Raw genomic sequence first — 17,660 nt, 5'->3', positions numbered from 1 at the left:
TGATTATCTTTTCCCCCCTCCTTCTTTTTCCGATTTTTCTCTGTTAGTCGTTATGCCAATTCCCAACCCCCTTCCTGGTTGTTGCGCACTTTCCCCTACTGTTGGTCCGAGAGGCCGGAGACTGTCACATGCTTTCCTCCGACGCATGTGCAGCCAGCCGGCAGCCAGCCTGGCCGCGCAGATTCTCACCGGGAGAGTGTAACGTGTGGAAGGTCGCACTACCTCTCTCCAGATCCTACCCTTGCTGAGCAGGCGCCTCAACCGAACTGTAGGGGTCGCTGTCCACAACGCCCAGGACCCACCCACGGCTCCCCTCCCCCTAACTCAGCCAAACGAGTTAGTATAGCGATCAGCCCGAGCCAAGGCAATGCTGACTCTCCGAGAACTAAATATTTTAACTATCAGCTGATTCAATCCATTACATTACTGAATAATAATAATGTAACATTTCAAGCATTATTTTCAATCAATCAATCAATCAATGTGTCACCGTACAAAACTCACCTATCTGTAATATCAACTGGAGTAGCATAGATTGAAATCGTGTTTTAGTGGGACTAGCAGTGGGACCAAGTCATTGGTCAATAACCACACACCTCAGAGTGTATTATACTCTATATAAATGGTAAATGGTGCATTTATATAGCACTTTCATTCAAAGCGCTTTACACTTTGTTCCTCACATTTTACCCGTTCACTCACTGATGGCAGAGGCAACCCTGCAAGGTGCCAAACTGCTCATCGGGAGCAGTTAGGGGTTAAGTGTCTTGCTCAAGGATACTTCGACACGCTGCCCGGGAGGAGCGGGAATCGAACCAGGAATCTCTGGATTACCAGACGACTGTTCTACCTCCCGAGCCAATGTCACCCCAGTATCATGCTTATACCATTGTCACTTGCCAAACACAACATATATGTGCCGTTTACTCATATTTCTAGTACAATACAAATTAATAAGATATTAGTACTTTGATAACGGCTAACATCACATTTTGACTCATTCACTCACACATTCACACACCAATGGCAGAGGCAACTATGCAAGGTGCCAACCTGCACATCAGGAGCAATAAGGGGTTAAGTGTCTTGCTCAAGGACACCTCGACAGTCGACACGCTGCCTGGGAGGAGCGGGAATCAAACCGGGAACCTTCCCACTACCAGACGACCGCTCTACCTCCTGAGCCACTGTCGCCCCTATTATAGTAATTTTGTGCTACCTAGCTACTGCTAACTTTCATTATAGTCCTTCTGTGCTGCCTAGCTACTGCTAATTTTCATTATAGTCCTTCTGTGCTGCCTAGCTACTGCTAACTTTCATTATAGTCCCTCTGCACTACCTAGCTACTGCTAACTTTCATTATAGTCCCTCTGCACTACCTAGCTACTGCTAACTTTCATTATAGTCCCTCTGCACTACCTAGCTACTGCTAACTTTCATTATAGTCCCTCTGCGCTACCTTAGCAATTGCTTGACAACTACCTGTTTGACTGGTGCCAGTGAAAATGCTAATGAGCTAACGTTATGCTAGCAAGCCTGGTGTCAATAACGTTGCGTTGCCTATGATTGACAGTAGATACTACAAGAACCTAGGCGTCCACAAAGACGACTTCAAACTGTAAATGGTAACAACAGATGAGGTACTCAAAAAACTGAGCGCCCTCCAACCGAACAAGGCCACTGGCCATGACAACATCCCCTCCAAATTCCTCAGAGACTCAGCAGCCGCCATCACCCCAGTCATCACACACATAATAAACCTCTCCATAAAACAGGGACACGTCCCCAAGGACTTCAAAATTGCGAGAGTAACACCCCTGCACAAAAAGGGCAGCAAATTAGACCCAGGCAACTACCGCCCTGTTTCTATCCTTACCTCCATCTCGAAAGTCATGGAAAAAATAGTATACGAACAGGTCGAAAAGTACCTTGCGGAAAAAAATCTAATCTACGAATTCCAATCTGGCTTCAGAACATCCCACTCCACTGACACATGCCTTCTCTATTTAAACGACCACATCAGGTGGACGCGGGCAAATACTGGCTCGCTGATAACAAACTATCATTACACCTGGGAAAAACAGAGTCCATTCTCTTCGGTTCAAATAACAAACTCAGCAAGACCGACGGATTCTCAGTTACAGTGGGTGACAATATTGTCACAAGGAAAGATGAAATTACCTACCTGGGTTCCATCCTAGAGGCTAATCTTTCCTGTGACAAAATGGCATCCAATGTAATAAAAAAAGTCAACCAACAAACTCGATTCTTGTACCGGATCTCCTCTCTGGTAAACAAGAATACCCTGAAGACTCTGGCCGGAGCACTCATTCAAGGGTACTACGACTATGCTTGCACCTCATGGTACCAAAGCACCTCAAAGGCGCTAAAAACAAAATTACAAACATCTCAAAACAAACTGGTCAGACTACTGCTTGACCTTACTCCTAGAACCCACCTCACCCCTGCCCACTTTGACAACCTAGGATGGCTTAGAGTAGACGACAGAGTACAGCAACTTGCAATGGGCCTGGTCTACAAGATACACTACACGACCAAGGTACCCATGTACATGTCAAAATACTTCCCAAAGGTCAGTGAATACCACGATCACAACACCAGAGGGAGCTCCACAAATCATGTTAAACCCAGATTCGACTCAAACAAGGGACTAAACACGTTTCGCAATTATGCCACATCAATGTGGAACGCCCTACCCAAAGCTGTAAAGGAATGTGAATCACTACCCACTTTCAAAACCACTCTCAAAGAACACCTACGGGAGACTGCAATTCGAAACTGGCCCCCTTAAATGTCCTAACCCAACCCCCTCCAATGTACAGTAAATTACCAAGTATGGTTTTGTCAATATTCCAATGTACAGTTTTGCTTGGACAGTTGTACACTGATGTAAACAAGACGAAAGTCTTTCTCTGGTCTGCATCCCCTTAACAATTGTATGTATTGAGCTGTACTGTACTGTACCCATTCTGCAATCTGTTGATAAAGTTTTCAATCAATCAATCAATCAATCAATCAATCAATCATATGATCTGACAGTATTTTTTACAATAAGGCTGGCTAGCTATCCAGACATCTCATCTGTGTAACAATGTGTCTGTCTGTATCATGTCTGTCTATCTATCAATCTATCTATCTATCTATCTATCTATCTATCTATCTATCTATCTATCTATCTATCTATCTATCTATCTATATGTTTGAATATCTGTCTGTCTGTCTGTTTGTCTGTCTACAGGTATATCACTATCTGTCTGTACATCTATCTCTGTATATCACTCTGTCTGTCTATCTGTCTGTCTGTCTGTCTGTCTGTCTGTCTGTCTGTCTGTCTGCCTGTCTGTATGTCTGTATGTCTGTATGTCTGTCTGCCTGTATATCACTCTGTCTGTCTATCTGTCTGTCTGTCTTCTGTCTGTCTGTCTGTCTGTCTGTCTGTCTGTCTGTCTGTCTGTCTGTCTGTCTGTCTGTCTGTCTGTCTGTCTGTCTGTCTGTCTGTCTGTCTGTCTGTATGTCTGTATGTCTGTCTGCCTGTATATCACTCTGCATGTCTTCCTTTGTGTGTCCAGGATAACTATGACATGTTTGACATGGGTGAGATGGATGTGAACGCAAAGAAGAAGAAGAAGATTAAGAAGAAGGAGAGACTGGAGGGGATGAAGAAAGAGATGGATATAGTGAGTAAAAAATAGATGGATATAGTGAGTAAAAAATAGATGATATAGTAGTAAAAAAATAGATGATATAGTGAGTAAAAAGAGATGGTATAGTGAGTAAAGATGAGATGGTATAGTGAGTAAAAAGAGATGGTATAGTGAGTAAAAAAGAGATGATATAGTAAAAAAGAGATGATATAGTAGTAAAAAAGAGATGATATAGTAGTAAAAAAGAGATGATATAGTAGTAAAAAAGAGATGATATAATAGCAAAAAGTTGATGATAGAGTAGTAAAAAGAGATGATATAGTAGTAAAAAAGAAATGATATCGGTTAGTAGTAAAACAGAGATGATATAGTGAGTAAAAAAGAGATGATATAGTAGTAAAAAATATGATATAGTGAGTAAAAAATAGATTATATAGTGAGTAAAAAAGAGATGATATAGTAGTAAAAAGAGATAATATAGTGAGTAAAAAAGAGATGATATAGTAGTAAAAAAATATGATATAGTGAGTAAAAAAGAGATGATATAGTGAGTAAAAAAGAGATGATATAGTAGTAAAAAGAGATGATATAGTGAGTAAAAAAGAGATGATATAGTAGTAAAAAGAGATGATATAGTAGTAAAAAAGAGATGATATAGTAGTAAAAAGAGATGATATAGTGAGTAAAAAATAGATGATATAGTAGTAAAAAGAGGTGATATAGTGAGTAAAAAATAGATGATATAGTAGTAAAAAGAGGTGATATAGTAGTAAAAAAAAATAGATGATATACTAGTAAGAAAATAGATTATATAATATTAATATCAAATGCTACTTAAGTAGAATTTTTAATGGAGGACTTTTATCAGACTACTATTTTATCTGGGTACATCTACTTTTACCAGAGTACTATTTTAGGTATTTCTACTTTTAAGTAAAGGAACTATGTACTTGTACAGAGTATGCTATGTACATAACACTATTACCTGGTTGGTACAGTACATTTCTTCTGAATTCTTCCTGCCCTTTGTCCCCCCCTGCAGGACGACCATGAGATTCCCCTTGAAGAGCTGGAGTTGAGATACAACACCAGCGTGACTAAGGTAAGTCCTGCCTCCTCTCTTCTAATGCTAACAAGCTTCTAATTCTGTTTCATACATTTGTCTGTCTGTCTGTGTCTCTCTTTCACCCCGCCCGCCCCCCCCCCCCCCCCCCTCTCTCTCTCTCTCTCTCTCTCTCTCTCTCTCTCTCTCTCTCTCTCTCTCTCTCTCTGCAGGGTCTTACGACCACCTTTGCCTGCCAGGTTCTAGAGAGAGATGGCGCTAACGATGTGAGGTTTTGTCCGCTGCTCACCAACTTTCTCTGTTTTCTTTAAGCCTACTGTTAGAAATTCCCTTCTCACTCACTCTCTCTAGCCCCCACCCTCTCGTTCTTTACTCTCGTTTACTCTCAGTGGCCACACCTGGACTATTATCAATTACCTCTCGCACCTGTGGTGGCAGGCTAATTAGTTCCCCTGTGGGCTTTAAATACCAGGGCTCTTCCCCTCGTTTCGGCGTGGGGTCGTGTTGTATTCATGCTGAGTCATATTCTCTAACATCTAGACTCTTTCGGGAGATCCTCTGGTCTACCAATGCTGTATATGGATTTCTCCAGCCTTGAGATGTTTTGCTCCAGCCTTCGTCTGCTGTCGCCGTAGCCTGTGGAGGAGACTGTTCTGCGCTCCCTGTACTTCCACGGGAGGCACCCCAGCGCTCCACTGCAGACCCCAGCGCAGCTGTTCGTCCTGACGCACATCTAGACCAACGCGCATCTCCCGGACCCTCGGGCTTGGCACGCTCTCCAGTCACCAGCGCGCAACGCGCATCTTCAAGGGCTTGGCACGCTCTCCAGTCTCCAGCGCGCAACGCGCATCTTCCAAGGATCCTCGTGCTTGGCACGCTCTCCAGTCTCCAGCGCGCAACGCGCATCTTCCAAGGATCCTCGTGCTTGGCACGCTCTCCAGTCACCAGCGCGCAACGCGCATCTGCAAGGGCTTGGCACGCTCTCCAGTCACCAGCGCGCAACGCGCATCTTCAAGGGCTTGGCACGCTCTCCAGTCTCCAGCGCGCAACGCGCATCTTCCAAGGATCCTCGTGCTTGGCACGCTCTCCAGTCACCAGCGCGCAACGCGCATCTGCAAGGGCTTGGCACGCTCTCCAGTCACCAGCGCGCAACGCGCATCTTCAAGGGCTTGGCACGCTCTCCAGTCTCCAGCGCGCAACGCGCATCTTCCAAGGATCCTCGTGCTTGGCACACTCCTCCTCGCAGACGCACCCCGAGGCGTCTCTCGGTTCCGACGTGCACACCAAGGTGTGGCGCGCCACTCTGTTCCTCGGCTCCGACAGCGGCTACCCGGTGGACGACACCCTCGCCACCGCCGTTGTTCCAGCACCCTGTTCCTCGGCTCCGACAGCGGCTACCCGGTGGACGACACCCTCGCCACCGCCGCTGTTCCAGCACTCTGTTCCTCGGCTCCGACAGCGGCTACCCGGTTGACGACACCCTCGCCACCGCCGCTGTTCCAGCACTCTGTTCCTCGGCTCGGACAGCCAGCTACCCGGTGGCGACACCCTCGCCGCCGCTGCTGTTCCTGCACCATTACGCATACGCCTGGGTGAGTTTTGATTGTGATGTCACTCACCCAGCGTAATGCCTCTTGCCCCCGTCCCGCTGCGTTTCCTGTACCATTACGCATACGCCTGGGTGAGTTTTGATTGTGATGTCACTCACCCAGCGTAATGCCTCTTGCCCCCGTCCCGCTGCGTTTCCTGTACCATTACGCATACGCCTGGGTGAGTTTTGATTGTGATGTCACTCACCCAGCGTAATGCCTCTTGCCCCCGTCCCGCTGCGTTTCCTGTACCATTACGCATACGCCTGGGTGAGTTTTGATTGTGATGTCACTCACCCAGCGTAATGCCTCTTGCCCTCGTCCCGCTGCGTTTCCTGTACAATTACGCATACGCCTGGGTGAGTTTGATTGTGATGTCACTCACCCAGCGTAATGCCTCTTGCCCTCGTCCCGCTGCTGTTCCTGTACCATTACGCATACGCTTGGGTGAGTTTTGATTGTTAAGTCACTCACCCAGCGTAATGCCTCCTTTTTTGTTCTCACTTAGTTAGTAGTTTGGACATTTCATCTCCCACTCTGTTTTTGTTCTCACTTAGATAGTATTTTTGGACATTACATCTCCCCCTGTGTGTTTGTCACACGAAGATATTATTACTTTGTTACTTTGTTTATTTGGACTGTTCTGCATCTGCTCTGTTTGTTCCCTTTTGAATATTAACCCTCTCCTCTGTTCTGCAGAGCGGCCCAGATGTTTTCCCACCAGTCCCCAGTTCCTCCCTGTCCCCAGCCCGCCTCCGCGGGCCTCAGTCCCCTCTGTCCCTAGTTCTCCCCTTTCTAGTTCCACCTAGTTCCTGGTCCCAAGTTCTCCCCTTCTAGTTCCACCTAGTTCCTTGTCCCTAGTTCTCCTAGTCCCCAGTTCTCCTGTTCCCTAGCTCTCCTTGTCCCGACATCTCCTAGTCTCTAGTTCCTCTGTTCCTTTAACCTTCCCCTAGCGTTTCCTTTAATGTTTCCCTTAGCGTTCATTAACCTTCCCTTAGTGTTCCCTTTTCCTGCCCGCCTCTTAAAGGCACCTAGTTTTTCCCCTCTTGTTATATTCCTGTATTTGTGTTCTCCCTTAAAGGGACAGTGCCCTTTTTTCCCTGTCTCTCAATAAATATCTGTTTCTTGGCAAACCATCATACCTGTCTTGTGTTGTGCGATTGGGGTCGGTTACAAACCATAACAGTACGACCCCACCAAATCGACGACCCCAGCCAGCACAGACGGTGTATGTTGAGTTTGCCTTTTTTTTTCTTGTTCCCTCTAGCTTCCTTGTTAGTCCTGTTTAGCTCCCTTGTTTAGCTTGTTAGTCTCCCCGGTTAGCTCCCCTGTTTGCTTCCCGTTTAGCCCTGTTTGACCCCCCTGTAGCTAGCCATGCCCTGGCAGCTAACCCAGTCCCTCAGCAGAGCCCCTGTCTGCTAGCTTAGCCCCGAGCCTCTATGTTGATGCAGCCCTTGCTGCTGGCATAGGCCCTGTAGCTAGCCATGCCCTGGCGGCTAACCCAGTCCCTCAGCAGAGCCCCTGTCTGCTAGCTTTGCCCCGGCTGCTAGCACAGCCTCTATGTTTATGCAGCCCTTGCTGCTGGCATGGGCCCTGTAGCTAGCCATGCCCTGGCAGCTAACCCAGTTTCCCTCTGCATGGTCCCAGTCTGCTAGCTTGGCCCCGGCTGTTAGCACAGCCTCTATGTTAATGCAGCCTTGCAGCTGACATAGGCCCTGTAGCTAGCCAGGCCCAAGCAGCTAACCCGGTCCCTCTGCATGGCCTCCACTTTTTTGTGTACCATCCCCACTGCTAGGACTGCCCTTTCAGCTAGCAAGGTCAGTTTCTCTCCCCACTGCTAGGACTGCCCTTTCAGCTAGCAAGGTCAGCTTATCTCCCACTGCTAGGACTGCCTTTTCAGCTAGCAAGGTCAGTTTATCTCACGCTGCTAGGACTGCCCTTCAGCTAGCAAGGTCAGTATTCCCACTGCTAGGACTGCCCCTTCAGCTAGCATGTTCAGTTTCTCTCACACAGCTAGGACTGTCCTTCCAGCTAGCTTGTTCTCTCATGCTGGTCCAGCCCTGTCTGCCAGCCTAGCTCCGGCAGCTAGCGCAGCCTCTATGTTAGTGTAACAGTACAGCTAGCATAGGCCCTGTAGCTATCAGTGCCCTGGCAGCTACCCTTTCCCTCTGCTAGCCTGGCTCCGGCAGCTTGCGCAGCCTCTATGTTGATGTAGCAGTACAGCTAGCATAGGCCCTGTAGCTATCAGTGCCCTGGCAGCTAACCTTCCCTCTGCTAGCCCTTTTCCCGGTGCTCCTCTTGGTTACCCCTCAGCTCCTCTAGTTGCCCCTCAGCTCCTCTGGTTGCCCCTTAGCTACCCTGCTTGCCCCTCTTCTCCTCTGGTTACCCCTCAGCTCCTCTGGTTACCCCTCAGCTCCTCCTGTTGCCCCTCTGCTACCCTAGTTACCCCTCGGCGACCCTGTCTCTTTTGCTAGCCCCACTCTTGTGGTGGCTTCCCCTGCTGGCTTGGCCAGTACCTTTTGTTTTTGTCTTGTTTTGCCCCCTGCCACTCTGTCTGTATTTGTTTTGGGTCGCCGGGTGGCTCCCGTTGAGGGGGGGGTACTGTGAGGTTTTGTCCGCTGCTCACCAACTTTCTCTGTTTTCTTTAAGCCTACTGTTAGAAATTCCCTTCTCACTCACTCTCTCTAGCCCCCACCCTCTCGTTCTTTACTCTCGTTTACTCTCAGTGGCCACACCTGGACTATTATCAATTACCTCTCGCACCTGTGGTGGCAGGCTAATTAGTTCCCCTGTGGGCTTTAAATACCAGGGCTCTTCCCCTCGTTTCGGCGTGGGGTCGTGTTGTATTCATGCTGAGTCATATTCTCTAACATCTAGACTCTTTCGGGAGATCCTCTGGTCTACCAATGCTGTATATGGATTTCTCCAGCCTTGAGATGTTTTGCTCCAGCCTTCGTCTGCTGTCGCCGTAGCCTGTGGAGGAGACTGTTCTGCGCTCCCTGTACTTCCACGGGAGGCACCCCAGCGCTCCACTGCAGACCCCAGCGCAGCTGTTCGTCCTGACGCACATCTAGACCAACGCGCATCTCCCGGACCCTCGGGCTTGGCACGCTCTCCAGTCACCAGCGCGCAACGCGCATCTTCAAGGGCTTGGCACGCTCTCCAGTCTCCAGCGCGCAACGCGCATCTTCCAAGGATCCTCGTGCTTGGCACGCTCTCCAGTCTCCAGCGCGCAACGCGCATCTTCCAAGGATCCTCGTGCTTGGCACGCTCTCCAGTCACCAGCGCGCAACGCGCATCTGCAAGGGCTTGGCACGCTCTCCAGTCACCAGCGCGCAACGCGCATCTTCAAGGGCTTGGCACGCTCTCCAGTCTCCAGCGCGCAACGCGCATCTTCCAAGGATCCTCGTGCTTGGCACGCTCTCCAGTCACCAGCGCGCAACGCGCATCTGCAAGGGCTTGGCACGCTCTCCAGTCACCAGCGCGCAACGCGCATCTTCAAGGGCTTGGCACGCTCTCCAGTCTCCAGCGCGCAACGCGCATCTTCCAAGGATCCTCGTGCTTGGCACACTCCTCCTCGCAGACGCACCCCGAGGCGTCTCTCGGTTCCGACGTGCACACCAAGGTGTGGCGCGCCACTCTGTTCCTCGGCTCCGACAGCGGCTACCCGGTGGACGACACCCTCGCCACCGCCGTTGTTCCAGCACCCTGTTCCTCGGCTCCGACAGCGGCTACCCGGTGGACGACACCCTCGCCACCGCCGCTGTTCCAGCACTCTGTTCCTCGGCTCCGACAGCGGCTACCCGGTTGACGACACCCTCGCCACCGCCGCTGTTCCAGCACTCTGTTCCTCGGCTCGGACAGCCAGCTACCCGGTGGCGACACCCTCGCCGCCGCTGCTGTTCCTGCACCATTACGCATACGCCTGGGTGAGTTTTGATTGTGATGTCACTCACCCAGCGTAATGCCTCTTGCCCCCGTCCCGCTGCGTTTCCTGTACCATTACGCATACGCCTGGGTGAGTTTTGATTGTGATGTCACTCACCCAGCGTAATGCCTCTTGCCCCCGTCCCGCTGCGTTTCCTGTACCATTACGCATACGCCTGGGTGAGTTTTGATTGTGATGTCACTCACCCAGCGTAATGCCTCTTGCCCCCGTCCCGCTGCGTTTCCTGTACCATTACGCATACGCCTGGGTGAGTTTTGATTGTGATGTCACTCACCCAGCGTAATGCCTCTTGCCCTCGTCCCGCTGCGTTTCCTGTACAATTACGCATACGCCTGGGTGAGTTTGATTGTGATGTCACTCACCCAGCGTAATGCCTCTTGCCCTCGTCCCGCTGCTGTTCCTGTACCATTACGCATACACTTGGGTGAGTTTTGATTGTTAAGTCACTCACCCAGCGTAATGCCTCCTTTTTTGTTCTCACTTAGTTAGTAGTTTGGACATTTCATCTCCCACTCTGTTTTTGTTCTCACTTAGATAGTATTTTTGGACATTACATCTCCCCCTGTGTGTTTGTCACACGAAGATATTATTACTTTGTTACTTTGTTTATTTGGACTGTTCTGCATCTGCTCTGTTTGTTCCCTTTTGAATATTAACCCTCTCCTCTGTTCTGCAGAGCGGCCCAGATGTTTTCCCACCAGTCCCCAGTTCCTCCCTGTCCCCAGCCCGCCTCCGCGGGCCTCAGTCCCCTCTGTCCCTAGTTCTCCCCTTTCTAGTTCCACCTAGTTCCTGGTCCCAAGTTCTCCCCTTCTAGTTCCACCTAGTTCCTTGTCCCTAGTTCTCCTAGTCCCCAGTTCTCCTGTTCCCTAGCTCTCCTTGTCCCGACATCTCCTAGTCTCTAGTTCCTCTGTTCCTTTAACCTTCCCCTAGCGTTTCCTTTAATGTTTCCCTTAGCGTTCATTAACCTTCCCTTAGTGTTCCCTTTTCCTGCCCGCCTCTTAAAGGCACTTAGTTTTTCCCCTCTTGTTATATTCCTGTATTTGTGTTCTCCCTTAAAGGGACAGTGCCCTTTTTTCCCTGTCTCTCAATAAATATCTGTTTCTTGGCAAACCATCATACCTGTCTTGTGTTGTGCGATTGGGGTCGGTTACAAACCATAACAAACGAGTTGAAGCCTCCTAAGGGAACTCCAGAGTATGTGAAGTTTGCACGCCAGCTTGCAGGGGGTCTTCAGTGTTTGATGTGGGTGGCTGCCGTCATCTGCTTCATTGCCTTCGGAATCGAACTGGCGAGAGGGAACCTTACCTGTTTTGACGATGTGAGGGTTTGGCATTCAATCTAATACCAATATATATACAGTATATATGTCTGTCTGTCTGTCTGTCTGTCTGTCTGTCTGTCTGTCTGTCTGTCTGTCTGTCTGTCTGTCTGTCTGTCTGTCTGTCTGTCTGTCTGTCTGTCTGTCTGTCTGTCTGTCTGTCTGTCTGTCTGTCTGTCTGTCTGTCTGTCTGTCTGTCTGTCTGTCTATCTATCTATCTATCTATCTATCTATCTATCTATCTATCTATCTATCTATCTATCTATCTATCTATCTATCTATCTATCTATCTATCTATCTATCTATCTATCTATCTATCTATCTATCTATCTATCTATATATACTGTGTATATATATAGTTGTATTTTTCTGTCAATCTATGTATATATACATATATCTGTATTTGTGTCTGTTTCAGAGCCACTCCCTTACCCAGATGTGATTGGGGCTGCAGCCTGTCAGTAATTTCCAAGTCTATCATCTTCATAACATATCTTCTGTCTCCTCCAGTTGTACCTAGCCATCACCTTGATTGCTGTTGTCGTGGTTACTGGCTGCTTTGGTTACTACCAGGAGTTTAAGAGCACCAACATCATCGCCAGCTTCAAGAACATGGTGCCTCAGGTAGGATGGATAGGCTGACAGAACCTGGTGGATAGGCTGACAGAACCTGGTGGATAGGCTGACAGAACCTGGTGGATAGGCTGACAGAACCTGGTGGATAGGCTGACAGAACCTGGTGGATAGGCTGACAGAACCTGGTGGATAGGCTGACAGACCCAGTAACAACCACTGGTGATTTATATCCTGTGTAAACACTGTTGGTAGGATGCGTACCTAGTTTGAAATGTTTTATTTTTTTTGTGCATCAAGTTATGTCAAGCAATTGCTTTCCAACACTGGCTATTTTGAAAGGTTTGATCTGTCTTCAGGGGTGCGAGAGGAGAAGGGAGTTGATGGAGGAAGGGAGGGAGGAATACATTAATAACGTTTGGAATATCTTTTTTGGAGAAAAAAAAACTATTCCTGGCTGTTTTGTTACTTTGTACTGTTGATACTTAAGTACATTTTAACGCCAGATAAATACTTTTGATACTTAAGTACAGTACATGTGAGCTACTTTAAGACTTTAAGTGATATTCTTATGGGTGACTTTAACTTTTACCTGAGTCACTTTCAAGTAAGATATATTTACTTTTACTTAAGTATGGCTTTCAACTACTTCATACACCATGGTGATGACGTTATGGAATATGGACACAGCACCATGGTTTCCATAGTCCAACCTGGACATACTCTGTCTATGAGAGACAGTCTCATACTGTATAACAAGACACATTATTGTACAGCTACTGTTCTCTTTATCCTTCATGTAAACCTACATCTCTGTTTCTCTCTCTATCTCTATATCCCTCTCTCTCTCTCGCTCTCTCTCTCTCTCTTGTAGCAAGCGTTAGTGATCAGAGACGGTCAGAAGAACCAGATCAATGCCTCCCAGCTGGTGGTTGGAGACCTGGTGGAGATTAAAGGAGGAGACGGAGTCCCTGCTGACATCAGAATCATCACATCACAGGGCTGCAAGGTACAGACAAGATACACAGAGACACACAGAGAGACACACAGGCTGCGGTTACATTAGGGCCAAAACTATTCGTTTCAGTTTCGTTTTTCAGAACGCTACGTAATGGCAGGCAAGTTACAGTAGACGTCGTTTTGTCCCCTGAGCACAGAGTGATGTATATACATGTAGTACAATGCCAAAGCAGTAGGTGGCGATGTAGTTCAAACATGAAGGCCATTTTCAACCAATCACAAAAGTTGAACGCGCCACTACACTTCCTGCTAAAAAACAGCAGTCCACCATTTATTTTTCAGCAAGAAACAAAGTGCAATAAAAGTGCAATAAACAAAAACGGATACATTCACTGTGTGTTCTGCCTCTCATTTGTTGATGAAACAAAACCAACATCAACACAATTTACCACCAAGAGCGGATAGTTTAGTCTCACAAAAAGATCTCTGATGTTGTTAGCTACATGCTAATGTGAATGGCATTCTCCATGTATATAGTTAGCATCGAGGCTATTAACATAGTAACGTTAACGCTAGTAGAAATGGATGAAAACTTTATTTAACAGATTGCAGAATGGGTACAATACAATACGGCCCAATACACACAATTGTTAAGGGTATGCAGACTGTTGTAGTTTGGACTGGGCTCCTTATAACAATAACTTGACAACAGCTTAGTTGGTAGCCGCAGCTACTTGGGACAGCTCTGCTGTAAACACTGGAAATAACCGTGCGTGTTACACATGAATAAGCAATCTGAGGAGGACGCAGCTGATATCCTGTATAGCCTCCCCATATGGCCGGTTGGTGTCGGGAGACAGCAAATTATATTAATTATAGCGCGATATTGCAAGTGACTCCCAGAAATAGTTCTGATGTTTGGACTAATGGACGGAGTCGAGGTCCAGCCAGGGATAATTTGGCGTCGGTCTCTACTGGGCATTGGGCATGAACGGTTCCCTATCTGGGCCCTATTCCCCGTACCTGGTTCAACTAAGTCGATCAAGATGTCATTATCCAGATTCAGTTAACCCGATGTTTGAAGCCGGGATTTTCCTGTTCCTCGAAGGTGGATTCAGTCTCGTTAACTCAAGCCAGACTTGATACTCAGGATCAGTGCGCGCGCCCGCCTCAGCCGAGAAGACAGCAAGTGTCGAGAGCAGAGATTCTGATTCTCTAGCGGCATTGATTGATTAATTGATTTAAAACTTTATTAACATATTGCAGTACGGCTCAATCGCCTCGCCGACAAGTTAAATGCGTTATCTATAGGCTAATTTTAAGTCCCTCATTACCTCAATCAATCAGATTATATTTCTTTAAACTTGCCTGCTGGATTGAATAATCAAATGAGATCTTGCTAGCGAAAATAATTAGTAAAACTGTTATACAGAATAACGATACGGCTCCCTTACCCATTGATTGATGTATGGTCGATCTTTTACTTATCTTCTCTGTGGTCTAACGGGTTCTTCTTTTGACTTTCACGCAGACGACCGGGGTTCGAAACCCTAGTCTTTTCCTTCTTTTTGCAATATAGGAATAATTCAATTTGGTGCACGTTGAGAGCTATATAAAGAATGACATCCTCAATGCATGTAGATTTATAATATTTTAACTTAGAACTAGGCTACCTTTGCGTATAATCATTAATATTATATTCCAAAAAATTATATTGGAAAAACGGGGTTTTGAACACCGGTCGCCGGGTTGCCAGGCTTGAGCACTAGCGCTGCGCCACTGTGCCAGATGGGATAAATTCATTGTTTATACATTAATGAACGAGAGACCCGTGTTTAGAATATTCTTTATTTTGTTGTTGTTGCACCGAGCGAGCGCCACGGTATATAACGTGCATTATTTAGGACAAAGTGAATTTAGTATCAGCATTTTGGGTCTATTTTACATTTCAAAAGCCCCCTCTGGAAGAATGGAGCACAAAAACGTAATTCAGAATGGTATAATGCAGATCGTAGACTGTGGGAATAATTTCAGGAAACGGGCTGTCACTTCTTTGCGGGGGCGTGGCGATGGTTGATCCGGCTAACTTGAACTTAAACCCTGCTTTCGACCAGGCTCAAACTTTTGGATCTGTTGTCATGGTGATTTGGACAATCCAGGTACGGGGACCCGGAAAGTCCGGCTTAAGTCAGACTTCACCGAAAGTTATCCGGCTAACTCAGTTATCCAGGTACGGGGAACGGGGCCCTGATCTGCGCAAATTACATGGCACTGTTGTCGGTGAGTTTTCAAAACAAAAACACCCTTTCAGCGTTGCCGCTAGGAAAACGCGTTTTTCCTGCCAAAATGGCGTTTCCTTTTAATTTGGACATGCAAACGTAATCATTCGAAAATACAACGTTGCTGTTTTTCCCCAGTGTAACCATGGCCACAGACACACATACATACAGACACACATACAGACACACACACACACAGACAGACACACACAGACAGACACATACTGTACATACAAACACACATACATACAGACACATACATACAGACACACACACACAGACAGACACACACACACAGATAGACACACACAGACAGACACACACAGACAGACACATATATACAGACACACATACATACAGACACACACATACATACAGACACAAACAGACAGACACACACAGACAGACACATACATACAGACACACACAGACAGACACACACAGACAGACACATACATACAGACACACAGAGACAGACACACACAGACAGACACACAGGCATACAGATAGGCACACAGATGCACAGACAACAACAACAACAACAACAACAACAACAACAACAACAACAACACAGGGCTGCAAGGTACAGAGACAGACAGACAGACAGACAGACAGACACACACACACACACACACACACACACACACACACACACACACACACACACACACACACACACACACACACACACACACACACACACACACACACACACACTGACTGGCTGGCTGGTTTACTGACTGGTTTACTGGCTGACTGGTTTACTGACTGGTTTAATGGCTGACTGGTTTACTGACTAGTTTACTGACTGGTTTACTGGCTGACTGGTTTACTGACTGGTTTACTGACTGGCTTACTGACTGGTTTACTGGCTGACTGGTTTACTGACTGGTTTACTGACTGGTTTACTGGCTGACTGGTTTACTGACTGGTTTACTGACTGGTTTAATGGCTGACTGGTTTACTGACTGGTTTACTGACTGGCTTACTGACTGGTTTACTGGCTGACTGGTTTACTGACTGGTTTACTGACTGGTTTACTGGCTGACTGGTTTACTGACTGGCTTGCTGACTGGTTTACTGACTGGCTTGCTGGCTGGCTGTGTTCTTGTCTCCAGGTAGATAACTCTGTGTTCTTGTCTCCAGGTAGATAACTCTGTGTTCTTGTCTCCAGGTAGATAACTCTGTGTTCTTGTCTCCAGGTAGATAACTCTGTGTTCTTGTCTCCAGGTAGATAACTCTGTGTTCTTGTCTCCAGGTAGATAACTCGTCTCTGTGTTCTTGTCTCCAGGTGGATAACTCATCTCTGACAGGAGAGTCTGAGCCTCAGAGCAAGACTCCAGAGTGCACCCATGAGAACCCCCTGGAGACCAAGAACATCGCCTTCTTCTCCACCACCTGTCTGGAAGGTGTGTGTGTGTGTGTGTGTGTGTGTGTGTGTGTGTGTGTGTGTGTGTGTGTGTGTGTGTGTGTGTGTGTGTGTGTGTGTGTGTGTGTGTGTGTGTGTGTGTGTGTGTGTGTGTGTGTGTGTGTGTGTGTGTGTGTGTGTGTGTTGCAGGGGAGGGGTGTTTTTGTTTATTTGTTTTTTTAACCTTTATTTACCCAGAGTAGATTCTGGGTAAATAAAGCTATAGCTCCTCTCCTCTGCTCTCTTTTCTCTCCTCTCCTCTCCTCTCCTCTCCTCTCCTCTCCTCTCCTCTCCTCTCCTCTCCTCTCCTCTCCTCTCCTCTCCTCTCCTCTCCTCTCCTCTCCTCTCCTCTCCTCTCCTCTCCTCTCCTCTCTCTCTCTAGGTGTAGCTACAGGTATGGTCATTAACACAGGGGATCGCACTATTATCGGACGTATTGCCACCTTGGCTAGTGGTGTCGGCAACGAGAAGACACCCATCGCCATCGAGATTGAGCATTTTGTGGACATCATCGCTGCCCTGGCTATCTTCTTTGGCTTCACGTTCTTCGTGGTGGCCATGTTCATTGGATACGCCTTCCTGGAAGCCATGATCTTCTTCATGGCCATTGTGGTGGCATATGTACCTGAGGGACTGCTGGCTACTGTTACTGTGAGTCTGTATCTTCTGCTCTGTTCTGTTATTCTGTTATTCTGTTATTCTGTTATTCTGTTATTCTGTTCTGTTCTGTTCTGTTCTGCTCTGCTCTGTTCTGTTCTGCTCTGTCTGTTCTGTTATTCTGTTATTCTGTTCTGTTCTGTTCTATTCTGTTCTGTTCTGCTCTGCTCTGTTCTGTTTTGTTCTGTTCTGTTCTGTT

The 17,660-nt window shown here is 47.3% G+C and overlaps 1 protein-coding gene across 1 annotated transcript in view; it reads left to right on the top strand.

Moving 5' to 3' along the window:
- Window positions 1-3,620: 3,620 nt before the first annotated feature.
- LOC311234760 (potassium-transporting ATPase alpha chain 1-like) overlaps window positions 3,621-17,660 on the top strand; it is a gene marked incomplete at both ends in the record, with an annotated part of 52,609 nt that continues 38,569 nt past the window's right edge. Inside the window, 8 exons of the mRNA XM_084322004.1 lie at window positions 3,621-3,698; window positions 4,708-4,767; window positions 4,941-4,994; window positions 11,435-11,584; window positions 12,095-12,208; window positions 13,032-13,166; window positions 16,688-16,811; window positions 17,193-17,455. Coding sequence (XP_084178130.1) covers window positions 3,621-3,698; window positions 4,708-4,767; window positions 4,941-4,994; window positions 11,435-11,584; window positions 12,095-12,208; window positions 13,032-13,166; window positions 16,688-16,811; window positions 17,193-17,455 — 978 coding nt within the window. The remainder of the gene's footprint in view (window positions 3,699-4,707; window positions 4,768-4,940; window positions 4,995-11,434; window positions 11,585-12,094; window positions 12,209-13,031; window positions 13,167-16,687; window positions 16,812-17,192; window positions 17,456-17,660) is intronic.

The sequence above is a fragment of the Notolepis coatsorum genome (assembly GCF_963971535.1).
Source record: "Notolepis coatsorum genome assembly, chromosome: 9".
Lineage (NCBI taxonomy): Eukaryota > Metazoa > Chordata > Actinopteri > Aulopiformes > Paralepididae > Notolepis > Notolepis coatsorum.
Note: the sequence above shows the minus strand (reverse complement) of the source record. Positions and strands in the feature narration are given on the sequence as shown.